The sequence below is a fragment of the Felis catus genome, chromosome B2, assembly GCF_018350175.1.
Source record: "Felis catus isolate Fca126 chromosome B2, F.catus_Fca126_mat1.0, whole genome shotgun sequence".
NCBI classification, from domain to species: domain Eukaryota; kingdom Metazoa; phylum Chordata; class Mammalia; order Carnivora; family Felidae; genus Felis; species Felis catus.
This window is the reverse complement of record NC_058372.1, coordinates 559,504-576,135: the sequence shown is the minus strand read 5'-3', so window position 1 is coordinate 576,135 and position 16,632 is coordinate 559,504. Positions and strand designations below refer to the sequence as shown.

At 37.8% G+C, this 16,632-nt stretch overlaps 1 protein-coding gene across 1 annotated transcript; it reads right to left on the bottom strand.

Moving 5' to 3' along the window:
• Positions 1-5,199: 5,199 nt before the first annotated feature.
• Positions 5,200-12,998, bottom strand: LOC101080455 (olfactory receptor 12D3). Its single transcript, XM_045057029.1, has one exon. It carries the CDS (start codon positions 11,514-11,516, stop codon positions 10,587-10,589), a length of 930 nt encoding a protein of 309 aa, XP_044912964.1. The 5' UTR covers positions 11,517-12,998; the 3' UTR covers positions 5,200-10,586.
• Between the last annotated feature and the right edge of the window lie 3,634 nt (positions 12,999-16,632).

Below are 16,632 nucleotides of genomic sequence, written 5' to 3'. Positions count from 1 at the left end.
GGCATTAGTGTAGACCACAATGTTAACACAGCATGTCTCTTTGGGCAGAGCCTGATATTTGTTACTGGAGGAGCAAAGGACAATACAAAGAAGATAGAAGTCACAGCTCCTGCCCTTGGAAAGTTTGAACAGTAATGAGCAGACAGACACAGCAGAAAGCAGCATCATCTATGAAAAACATAGGCAATACTAAAGTGCAATTATATAGACACAGAAAAATGTCTGATTTGATTAAAGTGACTTAAGTCAGGCATCTCTGCATAGAGTTTGTTAACTTACATTTAAGGGCTAACCATGGATATGTAGGCTGAAAGTCTAGAAATTTTCGCTTTCATGGAATTGATATTCAGTTAAATGATTTTTGGTGAATCCAACCACTTTCCCATCACAACTCATCCTATGCATTACTTTGGCCCTGATTAACATAAAATGTCCTTCTACAAATTAATACATTTAGAAAAAAATTAAAGAATCATATAATTTGCCACACAGCATATAACTGGCTTTAACATCCAGTGAGGACTTGAGGATCCTGGCAGCTGGCCACGTGAGCCCAGAGATGGCTGAGCTGTGGCTGACACATCTTTATTGCAGCTGGCTGATTCCCAGGCAGTCAGCTAAGCTGTACTCAGATTTTTGATCCCTAGAAATCTTAAGGTTAATAACTATTTCTTATTTTAAGCTGCTAAATTTTAGGGTAACTTGTTGCTCATGAGTATAACTAATAAAAGTAACATTCGAATCTTTTTTTTAAATTTGAAAAATCTACAATTGAAGGAAGCCATGTTAACCCAGAAAAATTAGTACAGATATAGTTGGCAACTTATGTAATATATATTGTCCATATTTACAAAGTGCATAATTAAGGAACAGTTTGTATGGAAGGTACATGCTCAGCTGTGCCCTAAATGCTTCATAAGAAAATCAACAAATTCAGGGGCACCTGGGTGGCTCAGTCCAGCATCAACTCTTGGTTTAGGCTCAAGTCATGATGTCATGGTTCATGGGATCAAGCCCCATGTTGGGATCTGCACTAACAGTGTGGAGCCTGCTTGGGATTCTCTCTCTCCTTCTCTCTGCCCCTCCCCTGCTTGTGCTCTCTCTCTTTCTCTCTCTCTCAAAATACATAAATAAATGTAATTTTTTTTTGAAAAAGCAAAGAGAAAAAAATTACACAAAAGAATGTTGTTAGTCTCAAATGGAAGTAAAAGCTGGAGAATTATATAAAAGCCAGTGGTATAAATATTTAAGGCATCTAAGTTCACAGGGAAGATAACACCAAAAGAAACCGTGGGTGGCTGAGGAAGGAGCCATGTCTCAGACTCTCGCATTCCCTCTCTCTCTCTCTCTTTCTCTCTCTCTCTCTCTCTCCCCTCTCAAAAATAAATAAACATTAAAAAATTGTAAACATGTAGCTAGTGGATAAGCTTGGAACATGAAATTGTAGACTTAGTAATACGTGGCCATTTGTATTACCACAAATTTTATTTTTTTATTTTTTATTTTTTCCCACACAAATTTTATTTTATTTTCAGATATCACAAAAGTACTGAGACTTCGAATTGAATCTATACAAATTGGGGGGAAGGTGACATCATTAAATATTTCAATGCATAATATGGTTTATCTCTCCATTTTTATCTTTTTAATTTACTCTCAATAATATTTTAGACCTTTTCCCCCTAGATTTTCAAATAATTTTTGAATAATTGCTTACCTAATCTTTAAAAATGTTGTTTTTTTATTTTAATTCACTCGTTAGGATCTTCAGTATAATGTAGAAGTATTGTTAGCAGAAATCCTTCCCTTTCAACATTTCACTATCAAAAACCATGTATTCTGTGGGTATTATGTAGAGATTTTCTATCAGTTTAGGGAGATTCTCTCTTAGTCCTAGATTTCCATGAATTGTGTTTTTTTTATAATGAATAAACATTGGATTTAGTGCATGCTTTTTCTATGCATATCAGTATATATTATATTTCTTTCTTTTGTGTCCATATAATATATCACACTGATGGAGTTTTACTATTAAATCAACTTTAAATACCTGAAGGAAGGCAATGTTAGCCACAATGTGTATTTTCACTGGAATCGATGTGATCCTATTTTGTTCAGGATTTTCACTTTGATGTTCCTGGTTGATATAGGCCTGCAAGTTCTATTTCTTGTACTATTATTGATGGTTTTTACATGAATGTTCTAATAGCTTCATTGAATGCTTAACAGATACTTCTTACTTTTTCTATTCTATGGAAGACTTGGTAAGATTGGCATAATTTTATTTTATTTTTTATGGAATTTGCCAATAAAACCATCTAATAAAACCATCCAGGAAAACCACCTGATTTTTCTTATAGGAAAGTTACAATTACAGAGTGAATTCATCCAAAGCTCTATGATGAATGCATGACTCCAGCTTTTTTTATTCTTGTGTCAACTTTGGTAAGTTAGGTTGTTTTTTTATGCAAATTTTCAAAAGAGTTGACATAAAGTTGTTCATAACAGTGCCTTATATTTTTCAATTGGGGGAAAAGAGCAATTATAATTTGGAAATGACATAAATTTGGTTTTTTTTAATTTTTTAATGTTTATTTATTTTTGAGAGAGACAGACAGAGCATGAGTTGGGGAGGGACAGGCAGAGAGGGAGACACACAGAATCCGAAGCAGGCTCCAGGCTCTGAGCTATCAGTGCAGAGCCCAAAGCAAAGCTCAAACTCATGGACCATGAGATCATGACAAGCTGAGTTCGGACGCTTAACCAACTGAGCCACCCAGGAGCCCCTAAATTTCAGTTTCTTGTTGTTCAGTGCAGATGATGCTAGCCCAACATGGGGTAGGCACACCAGACAAGCTTAAAAATCACCAGTAGTGATAAATGCACACTGACATGTAAAGAAACCACTATACAAAAATTTTGACATTCATTTTTCCCTCAGATCCTAAACTACATTTGTTTCATTTATTTTTAGTGAACCAGATATGAAACTTTATACTAACAAATTAACTCATTTGAATAAGTTTTTTTTTCATTTTCAAATAAAGCTGCCCAACAAGGCACAATTGTTAAATGTGGGCATGACTGTTAGTGGGAATGAAAATTGGTGCAGCCACTCTGGAAAACAGTGTGTGGACGTTCCTCAAAAAATTAAAAATAGACCTACCCTATGACCCAGCAATAACACTGCTAGGAATTTACCCAAGGGATACAGGAGTACTGATGCATAGGGGCACTTGTACCCCAATGTTTATAGCAGCACTCTCAACAATAGCCAAATTATGGAAAGAGCCTAAGTGTCCATCAACTGATGAATGGATAAAGAAATTGTGGTTTATATACACAATTGAGTACTACGTGGCAATGAGAAAGAATGAAATATGGCCCTTTGTAGCAACGTGGATGGAACTGGAGAGTGTTATGCTAAGTAAAATAAGCCATACAGAGAAAGACAGATACCATATGGTTTCACTCTTATGTGGATCCTGAGAAACTTAACAGAAACCCATGGGGGAGGGGAAGAAAAAAAAAAAGAGGTTAGAGTGGAAGAGAGCCAAAGCATAAGAGACTCTTAAAAACTGAGAACAAACTGAGGGTTGATGGGGGGTGGGAGGGAGGGGAGGGTGGGTGATGGGTATTGAGGAGGGCACCTTTTGGAATGAGCACTGGGTGTTGTATGGAAACCAATTTGACAATAAACTTCATATATTGAAAATAAATAAATAAATAAATGTGGGCATGAAAAACGGGCCAGCTCAACAGTGTAATATTTATTGGCAAACATGATTTTAAAGAGTCCACTACATGCTTTCTTATATTTAAAGCTGCATAAGACTCATTTTAGCTTGGTCAGTTGGGGACAGGGCACCAGTCAAATAATTCATGAAGCTAGCTTGTGTGTTTGGAATGAAATTATTTTGTAAGACGTAAGTAAAAGATTGAATTTTATCCTAATGGGAAGGAGGATGAGTTGAAAATACTTTATTTCCAAACCATCATCTCTATTAATTCTTCATTACAGACTTCTGCATTTCCATCAGTCTCTGCCTGTGTGATGATTCCACCACCTTCTTCCAGCAGTAACACTTCCCCTAAGCTTGTCAGTGTGAGATGTGACTCTGCCTTGGTGCCGTCTAACCATTATCGGCCTTGTTGAAAAACTCAGAGTTACCTGTGGATCTGCCTTCACACTCTGTATCTTTCATTTTTATAATCATCATGGTAAAATTTCTGGCAAATCAGTGGTACATTGATTTCTTTCATTACACCTTGTATTTCTTCTGGGTGCCAACTGAGAGAAGGTAGGAAAGCCTCCACTTCCTTTGTTGTAACAACACTGTCGCCATTTTTGAGAGATGGATTCTTCTGTTTGGTCACAGATCAGCCGCCATATGTGCAGAGGAAAGACAAGGGGTCAGACAAGTTCAGGGGGTTGAGTACCTGTGGGTATCCCCCTGCTACTGCTGGGCACACCATTGCCACCCTGGAAGCAACCTGCATGTTCCTTATGTGAGCAGAAGCATTCTTCATTCCTGATATTGATTATCCTGACTTCCCTCACTATCACTGATCAATCTTGCCATGGATTGTAAATTTTATTAGCTTTTTTAAAAAATTTGAGTATAGTTGATACGCAATGTTCCATTATTGTGAGGTGCACAGCACGGTGATTGACAGGCTCACACATGATGCTGTGTCCACCACCTGTCTCCAGATATCACTGTTACAGCATCACACACACATTCCCTACCCTGTGCCTTTTACCCTGTGACTTATTCATTCCTAACTGGATGTCTGAAAAAACCAACACTTCACTTTAATTGTTAGTATTTTTATTCTTATATTCATTCTTTTAAATTTTCTACCTTCTTTAGGTTTGTTTTCCTCTTCCTGTCTAACACATTGAGATGGATATTTACATCATATATTTTCGGTTTTTCTTCAATTCTAATATATGTATGTAAGGCCATAAATTCCTCATGAGCACACCCATAACAGAATCCAGTAACTTGAAATGTCATTTATCTCTCATTCCAAAATGTTTCCTAATTTCCAATGCAATATTATATTAACCCATGCATTGTTTAGAAATGTAGTCCTTAATTCCCAAATAAATATTTTATTTTTGTTGTTGATGACTAACTTGACATATTGAATGCCTTCAATTCTCTGAGTTTGTTAAAACTTTTAATGGTCCAATGTATAGTCAATTTTTACAAATATTCCACGTGCCTTTTGAAAAATACATACTCTGAATCATTGAATTTAATGTCCTATGATGATCATGATGAACTCATCTGTAATTATAGTTCAAATTTTAATCTTTACTCGTTTTAGTCTGCTTGTCTTAACAGTTACTGAGTGAAATGTAACATTTTCACCATGTAATTGTAAATGTATGTGTATTTGATATTGGTGTTGTAGATTGTTTATATATTTTGAGGCCACTTAAAAACAGGAGCATACAACTTTAGAATTGTTTCATTTTACAGATGAATCAATATACATTGATTTTTAGCGATCTTTATCCCTGGGCATGAATCAAGGTTATCCAGAGAATCAGAACAGAGCATATGTGTGTGTGTGTGTGTGTGTGTGTGTGTGTGTGTGTGTGTGTGTTATTATTTTATATGTCTCTATCATCTATCTATCCTGTCACCTATCTACCCATCTATCTATCATCTATCTATTGATAATCTATCACCTATCTATCATCTATCTATTGATAATCTATCACCTCTATAACTATCATCTATCTATCTATCCATCAAGAAATTTTTCATAAGGAATTGGCCAGCGTCATTATGGAGGCCATCAAGTCCACAAGCTGCACCCAGTTCAAGTCTGACAGCCAGCAGTTGGCACTGATGTCCCCATTCAGTGGCTCTCAGGCAGGAGAAGTCTCTTGCTTAGGAAGAGTCAGCCTTTTGTTCTTTTCAGACCTTCAGCTGGTTACATGAGGCCCACCCACATTACAGATGTCAGTCTACTTTACAAGTCTACCAATTTAAATGTGAATCTCATACAAAAACACCTTCATAGAAACATCCAGCATATTTGGATATTTTGCCAGCTATCTGAGAAAACCATGGCCCAGTCAAGTTGACACATAAATATAACCATCACATTCTGATAATACCATTCATCCTAAAAATTGTGTTCTGCTATAAATATAGATATACAACCTTTCCTTTTGTTAATATTTGCATGATATAACTTTCATTGTCTTTTACATTTAGCTTTTCTGCACCTTTCTGGTTGGGATGATGTAGCTCTTGTAAGCAACATCGACTTGTCAGGGATTTTTTCCTACCAGCCTGACACTCTGGCCTTTTAACTGAAGTACGTCATCCATTTAAGTTTAAAGTAAGAACTGGTATTTGGGAGTTTAAATCTCCTATCTCATTTTGTATTTTCTTTCTGTCCCTTGTCCTATGTCCTTTTCTTTCCTTTGTTCCTCTCTTTTTATAGACTTTGAATTATTTACAACCTTTATCAATTTAGAAGCTATACATTCTTTACCTGGTCATTGGTGGTTATGCCTTAAACAAAAAATCGCATCCTTGGTTGATAAAACTCAGTTGTTAGTTGGTATTTTACCCCCCTCCAGCACAATACTTTGGGACCTTCTAATTCCACTTACTTTCTCCCAACAGGAGAAGGCTATTGCTGTAACGGATATTAATTCTATAAGTAATTCAACCTTCACAGCATACTACCTTTATTATTATTTTATGCAGTACACATTCATTTAGATTTACCAACATATTTAAATTCTTGATTCTCTCATCCTACTTAGAAACCATCCACTTGTGATCCTTTTCTGCCCTGTTTGCTACTAGTGAGATGTCAACTTGTATTTATCTGAAATTGTCTTTATTTAACTTTCATTTTTGAGAATACTGCATTATGTAGAAAATTCTAGGATTCTAGTTCTTTTTTTCACCCACTGAAGGTATTATTTTACTCTCTTAAAAATAATCTAGTCTGTTGTTACTGTTGAAAAAAATCATCTTTCAATCTTCCTATGGTTCTTTTGGAGGTTATTGTTCTTGTTTTTAAGTTTTCTTTTGCCACACTCTTCTTCAATCTCAAGATAATATGTTTGTGTATAGAATTTATTATTTGTCATGCCTGGGTTTACTTGGGCTTTTTAAGAACTGATTAATGTTTTCCAGTTTGGAATATTTTTAAGTTTATTTATTTTTGAGACAGAGAGAGAGAGACACAGAATCCAAAGCAGGATCCAGGCTCTGAGCTGTCAACATGAGTCTGGCACGGGGCTTGAACTCACAAAAACTATGAGATCATGATCTGAGCAGAAGTTGGACACTTAACAAACTGAGCCACCCAGGTACCTCCAGTTTGGCATATTTTTAACCACCACGTTCAAATTTTGCTTAAGGCATGTTCTTTGTTCTGTGTGCAGTACGTTCTTTGCGCTTTGTTCTTGGTGACATCCAGTTCCTTGAGTTTTGCTAGAGGCATGTCTAATCTGCTATTAAATCCATCTGCTCAGCTCCTAATTTGAGTTCTTAAAATTTTCCATTCTGGAATTTCTAGTGTTTCTTGTCGTTGTGGTTATTTGTTTGTTTTCCAAATCTGAAATTTTATTTTTTATGGTTTCTAATTCCCTGAATTACTAAATTCTGGAAATGTTCTCCATGAACATTGTATGTTTTTCATATAGTCTGTGGGAGTACAGAGGACAGGAGAGATAAAGTAGGGCAAGAGCAGTGCGTGCTGAATGCAGCACGTGCTGAACACAGTAACTGCTCAACCAAGGGAACACAAGATGTGCTGGAAGAAGCAGAAGGGTTTTTCTTTCCAGGATGAAATGCTCAGGTTACTAAGGAAGGTTGAGTCCACCTTTACCCCTTACTTTGCCCCGTGCATTCTTCGTGAGTTTGCCAATGTATATGCATAGACACTCACATAGTTAAGTCATGGTATGTCTCACATGATTTATTAACTTATGTTTCTCCTTTCATTTCCACATACTATTGTTCACTCCCCAATAAATACAAGAGAGCTACCCAGCCCTCTCTTGCTTAAGGAAGTTTTTCTTGGTGCAGTCCCTCCAGCCTCTCATCATTTCAAACCATCTGGACTCTGAGTAATGCTTTCAGTCTTGTGTCGCACCAAGCAGCGTGACAATAGTCTGTGGCCAGTTGTTCAATAAATACTAATAACTGAGGTTAGGTTTGTTGTCCATTTTCATGCTGATTGTTTTCATTTTTTCTTATCTACTCATACATCTACTTATCCCTGATTTCTTTTTGTTAGTGGGCAGTATGATGACATCACTTTCCAATAATACACTATCAGGTATTCACCTGAATATTGAAGTCCTAGTCTGATCTGAGGATATTATATTTTGTCGAATGCATTTTCTTTATTCACTGAGATGAACATACAGTTTTAAACCTTCATTCTGTTAATGTGGTGCATCACATTTACTGATTTGTGTATTTTGAACCACCCTTTCAATCCAGGGATTGATCCCACTTAATAATGCTGTATGATCCTTTACAAATGCTGTTGAATCCCATTTTCTAGTATTTTACTGAGGAAATCCCTGTATTTATCAGGGATATTGGCCTGTAACTTGTTTGGCTTTGGTTGAGGTTAATGCTTGCCCATGAAATGAGTTTTGAAGTGTTCCCTTCTCTTAGAATAATTTGAGGAGGAATGACTTAATTCTTATTTAAGTGTTTGATAGAAATCTGTAGAGCTGATTGATCTTTTGGGGGAGGGCTTTTAACCCTGCTGTAATCTCCTTAATCATCATTGGTCTGTTCAGATTAGGGTGTGTGTTTTTAGGAATTTTTTCATTTTTTTCTAAGCTATCCAAAGTGAACAACTGTTCATAAGTCTCTGTGTATTTTTGTGGTATCAAGCTTGTCTCCCCTTTAATTTATACTTGTATTTATTTGAATCTTCTCTTTCTTGGTTTATCTAGGTAAAGGATTGTCAACTTTTGGTTACATTTTCAAAAACCCAAAGTTGTTTTGATGAGTTTTATGTTCTCTTGTTAGTGTCTGTCATTTACAGCTGACCTTGGACAACATGGGGCTTAGGAGCACAAACATGTAAATTTTGACTACCCCAAAACTTAACTGAGCAAACTACATAGGAAAGCATAGGAATAATTTTACCTGCTTCATCCCATTACACATCCAGAGCAGCTTGATGCTAAGAAGGATCACCTCAGAGACATTTCACCACTTGGGGAAAAAAGAAGAACCCCCAGGAATCTGTCCTGTGTCCCCCCTTTGGCCCATCCATCATTGGAGCTGCACTGCCATCTGCTACTGCTCTGTACATTTCTGATAAGCTGTTAATATCCAACATGGACAAAGAACTCAGAGAACTGGAGATCCTATGATCCATTTTCCATTACCATCAACCCACACAAGTCAGATGCCCTTAATTTTCATTTCAACCTTGCTGTCTGGTACAGAATCTTGTCTGATGGATACTCTGTTAATTACATATCTAAGGAAATGTGGTGTTTCTACCCACTAAGAATTGGTTAGTTATAATAGCTCAATATCAACATACACCCTTCTTCCATCTTTTCAGTCTAATCAGGACCTCAGTGGATTGTATGATGCCCATCTGCATTCGTGGGGGGGGGGGGGGCTTCTTGGCTCAGCTTCTCAGTTTACCAGTTCAGACACTTATCTCTTTCAGAAGCACCCTCACACAGACACACCCAGAAATAACATTCTACCAGCTCTCTGGGCATCCCTTAGCCCAGTCAGGTTGACACATAAAAATAACCATCACAATGTTCAAAGTGTACAGTGCCAACCAAAGAAGGTTGTTTGGCCATGGTATCCTTTTTATTAAGGTTCTGTTATACAGGTGTGACTGACAGAATCACTGGCCACGTAGCTGAGCTCAGCCTCCAGCCTCCTTCCTCTCTGGAAGTCAGGTTTGTATCACTATGACTCAAAGCTGCAAACCTCTAGCCATATGGTTGGTGTTTCTGGCAGGACCAGCCCCATCCTGAAGCTGTCTTGGGGCCCATATAAGGTCATCTTATGAGCATAACCCCAGGTGTGATCCAAGTGGTTTATGAATAACAAAGACACTGCCACTTGGGGAATTCTGAGAGTTTTAGAAGCTCTATTTCAGAAACTCAGGACAGAGAGCACATAAATTCTTTATTATATCATATGTGCCCATCCCATTTGCTCCTCATCCTTCCTACCTCCTTTTAGTTCTCAATCCCATACTATTATCCTTACATGTTTACTTACAGGTTTGCTTGTTGGGTGGTCCCCATTACACTAAACTGATTTTCACAAGACTGTGGAGTTTTTCTCACTCCTGTATTTTCTGCCCCTACTACATTGTCTGATATAACATACGCTCAATGACCATTTCTTAAGTAAATCAGTGAATAAATACTGAACCAAGAATGATTATACATAAATAAGTGCAGAACACAGTGGCAAGTGCTACAAATCCCTGAGAGAAAAACAAATCAAGTAGACCATTCACCACAACGAAGGGATGACTCTTAATGGACGTCAGACATCTACCCTGTTAGTCCCAGAGGTGCTCCTGGCAGTCTTTCAACAAAACTTCCTCCTGAAGATCTTCTTCAGAGCCAACCACACTTCCTTATTCCTAAGAGTGTATATCAGTGGGTTCAGCACTGGGGTGACTGCGCTGTATATAACAGCCACCATCCGATCCTGAACCATGGAAGTGGCTGAGGCTGGACGGATGTATGTGAAGCCCACAGGCCCATAGAAAAGACACAGCACCATGAGGTGCGAAGCACATGTGGACAGAGCCTTGTGAAGTGTGCTGCAGGACTGATGCTCAAACAGAAGGAAACCAACGACATAGAGGTAAGAGAGAAGAGTCAGGAAGAAGGCACCCATGGAAATACCACCTGTGATGATGGAAATAAGCCATTGATTGACCTGCGTGTCACCACAGGCCAGTTCCAGGAGAGGCTTCACATCGCAGAAGAAGTGGTGGAGTTTCAGAGAGTGGCAGAAGTTCAGGCGTGCAGTCAGGACAGAATGCATCAGAGCATAAAGGAAGCTGGTGAGCCAGGCTACGGCAGCCAAGAGGACACACACCTGGTGGTTCATGAGCACGGCATAGTGAAGTGGGTAGCAGATGGCCACGAATCGGTCAAAGCCCATAATGGCCAGCAAGATGGCCTCAGAACAGCCCAGAAAGTGGAAGAAGTGTAGCTGAGTGATGCAGCCTAGGAAAGATATGACCCTGCGAGTGGACAAGAGGGTTAGAAGCAGCTTGGGCAGTGTCACCGAAGAATAGCAGATGTCCAGACAAGAAAGGTTTCCCAGGAAAAAATACATGGGGGAGTGGAGTTTGGGCTCCAAAATAATGATCACCAATATAGCTCCATTTCCAACCAAGCTTATCAAGTAAATGATTAAGAAAAGCACAAAGAAGAAAGGCTGCAGATCCTGAACACTGGTCAGGCCAAGTAAGAGAAACTCACTCACTGTAGTGACGTTCTCCATTGCCTGGGGAGCAAATGTAACAATAACAGTGAGTTAATTTTTCTGAATTTTTAATTTTACATCATGGATGTTAAGTAAGGCAAGATTACTATTTGGAAGACCCTAGGAGTGAGCTACAATGTAAAGAATATTTAGGAGCAGTAAAGCTAAATTTACTTACAATAAAATTGAAGATTAACATACCTCATAAATTCATATGTAGTAAAATGACATTAGATTAATAAAAGCAGCTATAAAGAGAACTTTTTAAAGTAGGAGATGTGGGACATGACCATAACCTCACAAATATATTAGAATCCAAGGTTGGGCAAATTTAAGACACACAAGTAAGAGGAATTGTTGAGCTTATAATTCCAGGTTCTGGAAGCAATGCAGATATAGCCTTGTGAGGATTTTTTGCCTCTTCTTCTAAGATACATAAAAGCCCCAGGAAACCAGCACCTTCCTGGCCACCCAAACCTTCAGTAAAATTAAGAGATGCAAATCCCAGAAACTTCAAATATTGTGTAAGGAGAGGATAAAAACACACAATTAGGATCAGTAATCACAAGATTGCAGCCTGGCAGTGGGGCTGTTGATGTAGTTGAGAAAAACTGGAAATAGTGAGAAGTCCTAACAGTGGGAGAACTTTGAATATACCCCAAATATTTTAGCTCAAAAAGAAAAGTGCTCCACATTTAGCAGGAATTTCTACAAGGGAAAAAAAACTAGAAGAAGGCAAAGCATAAACCCTGAGGAAGAGAGAAAAGGCACAGGAAGTATAAGAACAAAGAAACCCTTGCTGTTTGTAAAATAAAATAATCACCACCCTGTCAACTGAAAAGTGGGCCCTTGACCTAAGGAATTGGAAAAACTTATACTTACCCACCCACACTGAGAGTCTCCTGCTGATTACTGGTCCAAAATATCATAGTCCAATGTAAGCTCCCAACTTCAAAAGGTGACAGAACTAGTGAAGACAGTCAAATCCACCACAGAATAAGAAGCTTTAACATACCTCTCTGTATGCAGACAGAAGAATTAGCCAACAAGTCAGTAAGAATATAAACATCTGAACAACATCATTTACAAGTTTGATTAACATATATAGAACACTTAACCCAACAAGAAAGAATTTACACACACACACACGCAGAGAAAACACAAACTGAGAGAATTCATCACTACACTAAATATACCCTAAAAGAAGTTCTTGAGGAAGAAGTAAGGGATACTAGACAGAGGAATGGAAATGCAGAAAGATACTGAGAACTGCAGAATGGGTGCACATCTGGCCACACACAAGGGAAAACAGACTCCAGACAGGTGAGAAATACTATATAAAGCAAGAGTGATCATGACCTGTGGATGTTCAAACTGTATAGAGTACAATGCATGAATGAAAAACAAGAAAAGAATTCAAATTATTTTCACACATAACATTTAAAAAATCAAGCATAGGTTGAGTCTTTACCAAAAAAAAAAAAAATGGCTGGCTCTGTTGGTGGAGTGTGCAACTCTTGATCTTGGGGTCGTGAACTTGAGCCCTGCATTGAAGGTAGAGATTACTTTAAAAAATCTTTAAAAAAAAAAAAAGCTTCAAAATTTTCAAAAGATGGAACCATCCAAAGACTGTTCTTTGACTATGGTGGGATTAGAAAACACTAAAAAGATATCTAGAAACTCACTAAATGCTTGAAGTTAGGCAATACACACCAAGTAATTAACAGATAAAAGGAGAAATAGGCATTAGAAAATATTTTTAAGTGAACGATAATGAAGATAAGACATATCAAAGCTCTTGTTCGTCAGCTAAAGGAAGAAATAGAGGGGAATTTTTGGCCTTGGATTCATACACTAGAAAAGAAAAAAATATTGAAAACCAATACCTTAAACTTTCATTTTAAGAAGCCAGGTGGATAAAGGAAGGATACCAGCAACCCAAGTCTGAAGAAAGTAGAAGGAAAGGAATAATGAAAATTACAACATGAATCATTACAGTAGAAAAGAGCACAACAGAGCAAAGTCAATGAAATAAAAACCTAGAAGTTTGAAAAGATTAGTGAAAGTCAATGTCCAATGTAAAAGTCATCATGAACACCTTCATGCCAATGAACTTAACAATGCAGATGTTAATTTACAAATTAATTCAAACCAAAAGTGGATTACAAAAACTTTCAGTAACAAAGAGGAAATGTGATTGATAACTCTATAGGAAACCAGAGCTGCTATTTAAAATCTTCCCCAAAAGGAAACACCAAGTCCATACTGCACGGGCGAATTCTACCAAATAGTTAAGAAAGAAATAATAGCGACTCACACAAATTCTTCCAAATAAAGAAAAGGGTGAAATGTCTCAACTTCCTTTAGAAGGCAGCAAAACTTTGAATATCAACACTTTGAAAAGGACTGAACAGAAAATTGCAACCTCCTGTGTTTCATGAACACAGGTGCAGAGTCCCTTTCTTCCTGTCTGCTTGGTGATCCTGGGTGTGAAGCCACCTCCTCAGGCATCTGGGTTATTGCGCCAGTCTTTCCACTCTTGCCCAACCCGCCATTCTCAGCAGCATCCAGGAGTACTCTGCTAAATATAAGCCTAATGCGCTACACCCTCTAGTGATTCCCATCTTATCAGAGTAAACATTCAAAGTCAGTACCCTAACCTGAGTCTATTTCCACTGCCCTTGTGAGTGTTCAGCTGCCCCGGCTCACTGCTGTTCCTGGAACACACCAATCACACTCAGTTCAGGGTCCGGGCACAGCTGTCCGGGTCTGGACACTCGTACACTTGTGAAATCTGCATAACTAATCCCCACATCTCTTAGTCTTTGCCCCACAGGCACTCCCTCAATGTAGATTGCTCTGATTGCCCTGTGTTAATTTACCAAAAAGTGAGAAAAGCGTACTGTGTCATTCTTCCCTGCTATGGTGTCACCAATGGCACTCGTCCTACACTGGTACATTGGATTTTATCATACATGTTGTCTTTCATCCTCAACTTAAATATAAGCTCCAAAAGCAAACAAACAAATAAACAAACAAAAACTATTGTCCATTTTATTCACTATTGCACCCCCCAGCATCTAAAACTGGAACTTTTTTTGTTTTTGGTGCTGTCTCTATATTGATTGAATTAACTAGTAGATTATTATTACCAGTTCAGTGTTTGTCAACTATTAAAATTACCCCAAAGAGGTCAGATCTGTGCTTTACTAAGTCCATTAATCTACAATGTACCTGCAGTATTCCCCTGAATGTGATGCTATGTCACAAAGGACTCCTCCACCTTATCAGAGCCTCCAGCAACACAGAAAGTCAGGAATGGATATTTGCAATCAAGTAAATGGTTTTTAACTACATAAGGCCAGTTGTTGTTTTAGCAAATCACCTTTATCATAAACTGACTTCAAGGACACTAGTGATTCTTAGTGATTATTTAGCATCAGTAAAAGTTTTAAATTTTAAATAATTATATGATTAGTGAAAGGACACAAAAGTCAAGGAGCTGCTTTCCATGGATGTGGACAATAGGAGAAATATTCTAACTGGAATTATTAGTAGCAGAGGGAAGAGGGTTCATCTCAGGAATCACATATGTGATTGAAGGACATTGTAACCAGGATAAACATCAGGGATTTGAGATGTATCCATGTGAAAACACATGATTATACTATAGTTCTGAAAATTATTTTCCTTTTTCCTGAATGGTCACACCATCCATCCTCCACTAACAATAATACTACTGCAAAGCTATGTAACTATCTGACACAAGGTGCAATGTAGCACTCTAATGCTAGGACTAGAACCTGCCACATACATTAAGACATTACTCAGTTAATTCTTTTCTTTCTCCCTCACTTCCTTCTTCCCTTTACCTTCTCTCTTTGTGAAACACACACTAAGAAATTCTATCAAAACATACACCTATACTTGATAACAATCTACTCTGAAAAACACTGTAACAAAAAAAGTAAAAAATACACACACAAATTGATTAGGGTGTTTGAAGCTTCGCAGCTGATGACTTGTGCTGGGAGCCACCTAGTGTGTCCCACTCTGATTTTCACAGCCTATATTCAAAGAGTTCCCAGTTATCCCCACCCACACCTTCCAGGCACCCTGACCCAACATCAGAAAACCATTCTCTCAGCCAGTTTGCACTGTACTTCTCTCTGCACGTACCTTACAATGACATAATGTCCGCTCAGAATTCAGAGATCAGATGTCTCTCTTATCAGAGACAGTTCTGGCTGCTCAAAACTTCTTATGTCCATTTTTATTACAAACAGCTTATATCTAAAAGATTGAATCTCAGCAAATTTCATCTCTCATTCTAACCAGAGAACAAACAGACTAAATCTTGGAAAACCTCCCCAGTGGCATCCTAGGAATTAATGTCTTGGGGGTTTTTCTCTCCAAAGACTTATTCTCTCCATATTTCTATTCCCATAAATATCAATTTATGCGGGGGGGGGGAGGTGGTGTGATAATGAAGCCACTACATTGATTTTTTTTAATGGCAAAATGCATACGGGATAAGAAGATTTAAGTAACTGCTGCCCTAGCATCATACACCATGGAGACTAGAAAACAGTGGAACTACAATTTCAAAATGTTGGCAGAAAAAAAATTGTCAACTCAGAATTCTATACCTTGTCAAAATATTCTTCAAAAATGAAGGCGAATTAAAACATTTTCACTTAAAAGAACACTAAAAGGATCCATCACCGAGAGACCTGTGATAAAAGCAAAGCTGAAGGATGTACTTCAAGCTAAATGGGCACGTGTCCCAGTGCAAACCTGAACTTCCAGGAAGAAATGAAGGGCAACAGAAATTATAAATATGGAGTAACTATGAAAGACACTTTTCTGTGAAAAATTGAGTCCTTTTCCTCTAAGATTAGGAACAAGAGAAGGATGCCCACTCTCACCACTTCTCTCCAACATAGTACTTGATGTTGTAGCCAGAACAATTAGGCAAGAAAAAGAAATAAAAGGCACCCAAATAAGAAAGGAAGCTATATAATTGTTTCTCTGCACAGATGACATGATCTTGTAAAGCAAAACAAAACAAAACAAAACAAACCTAAAATGCCACCCACAAAAAAGTGTTAGGATTAATAAATGAATTCGATAA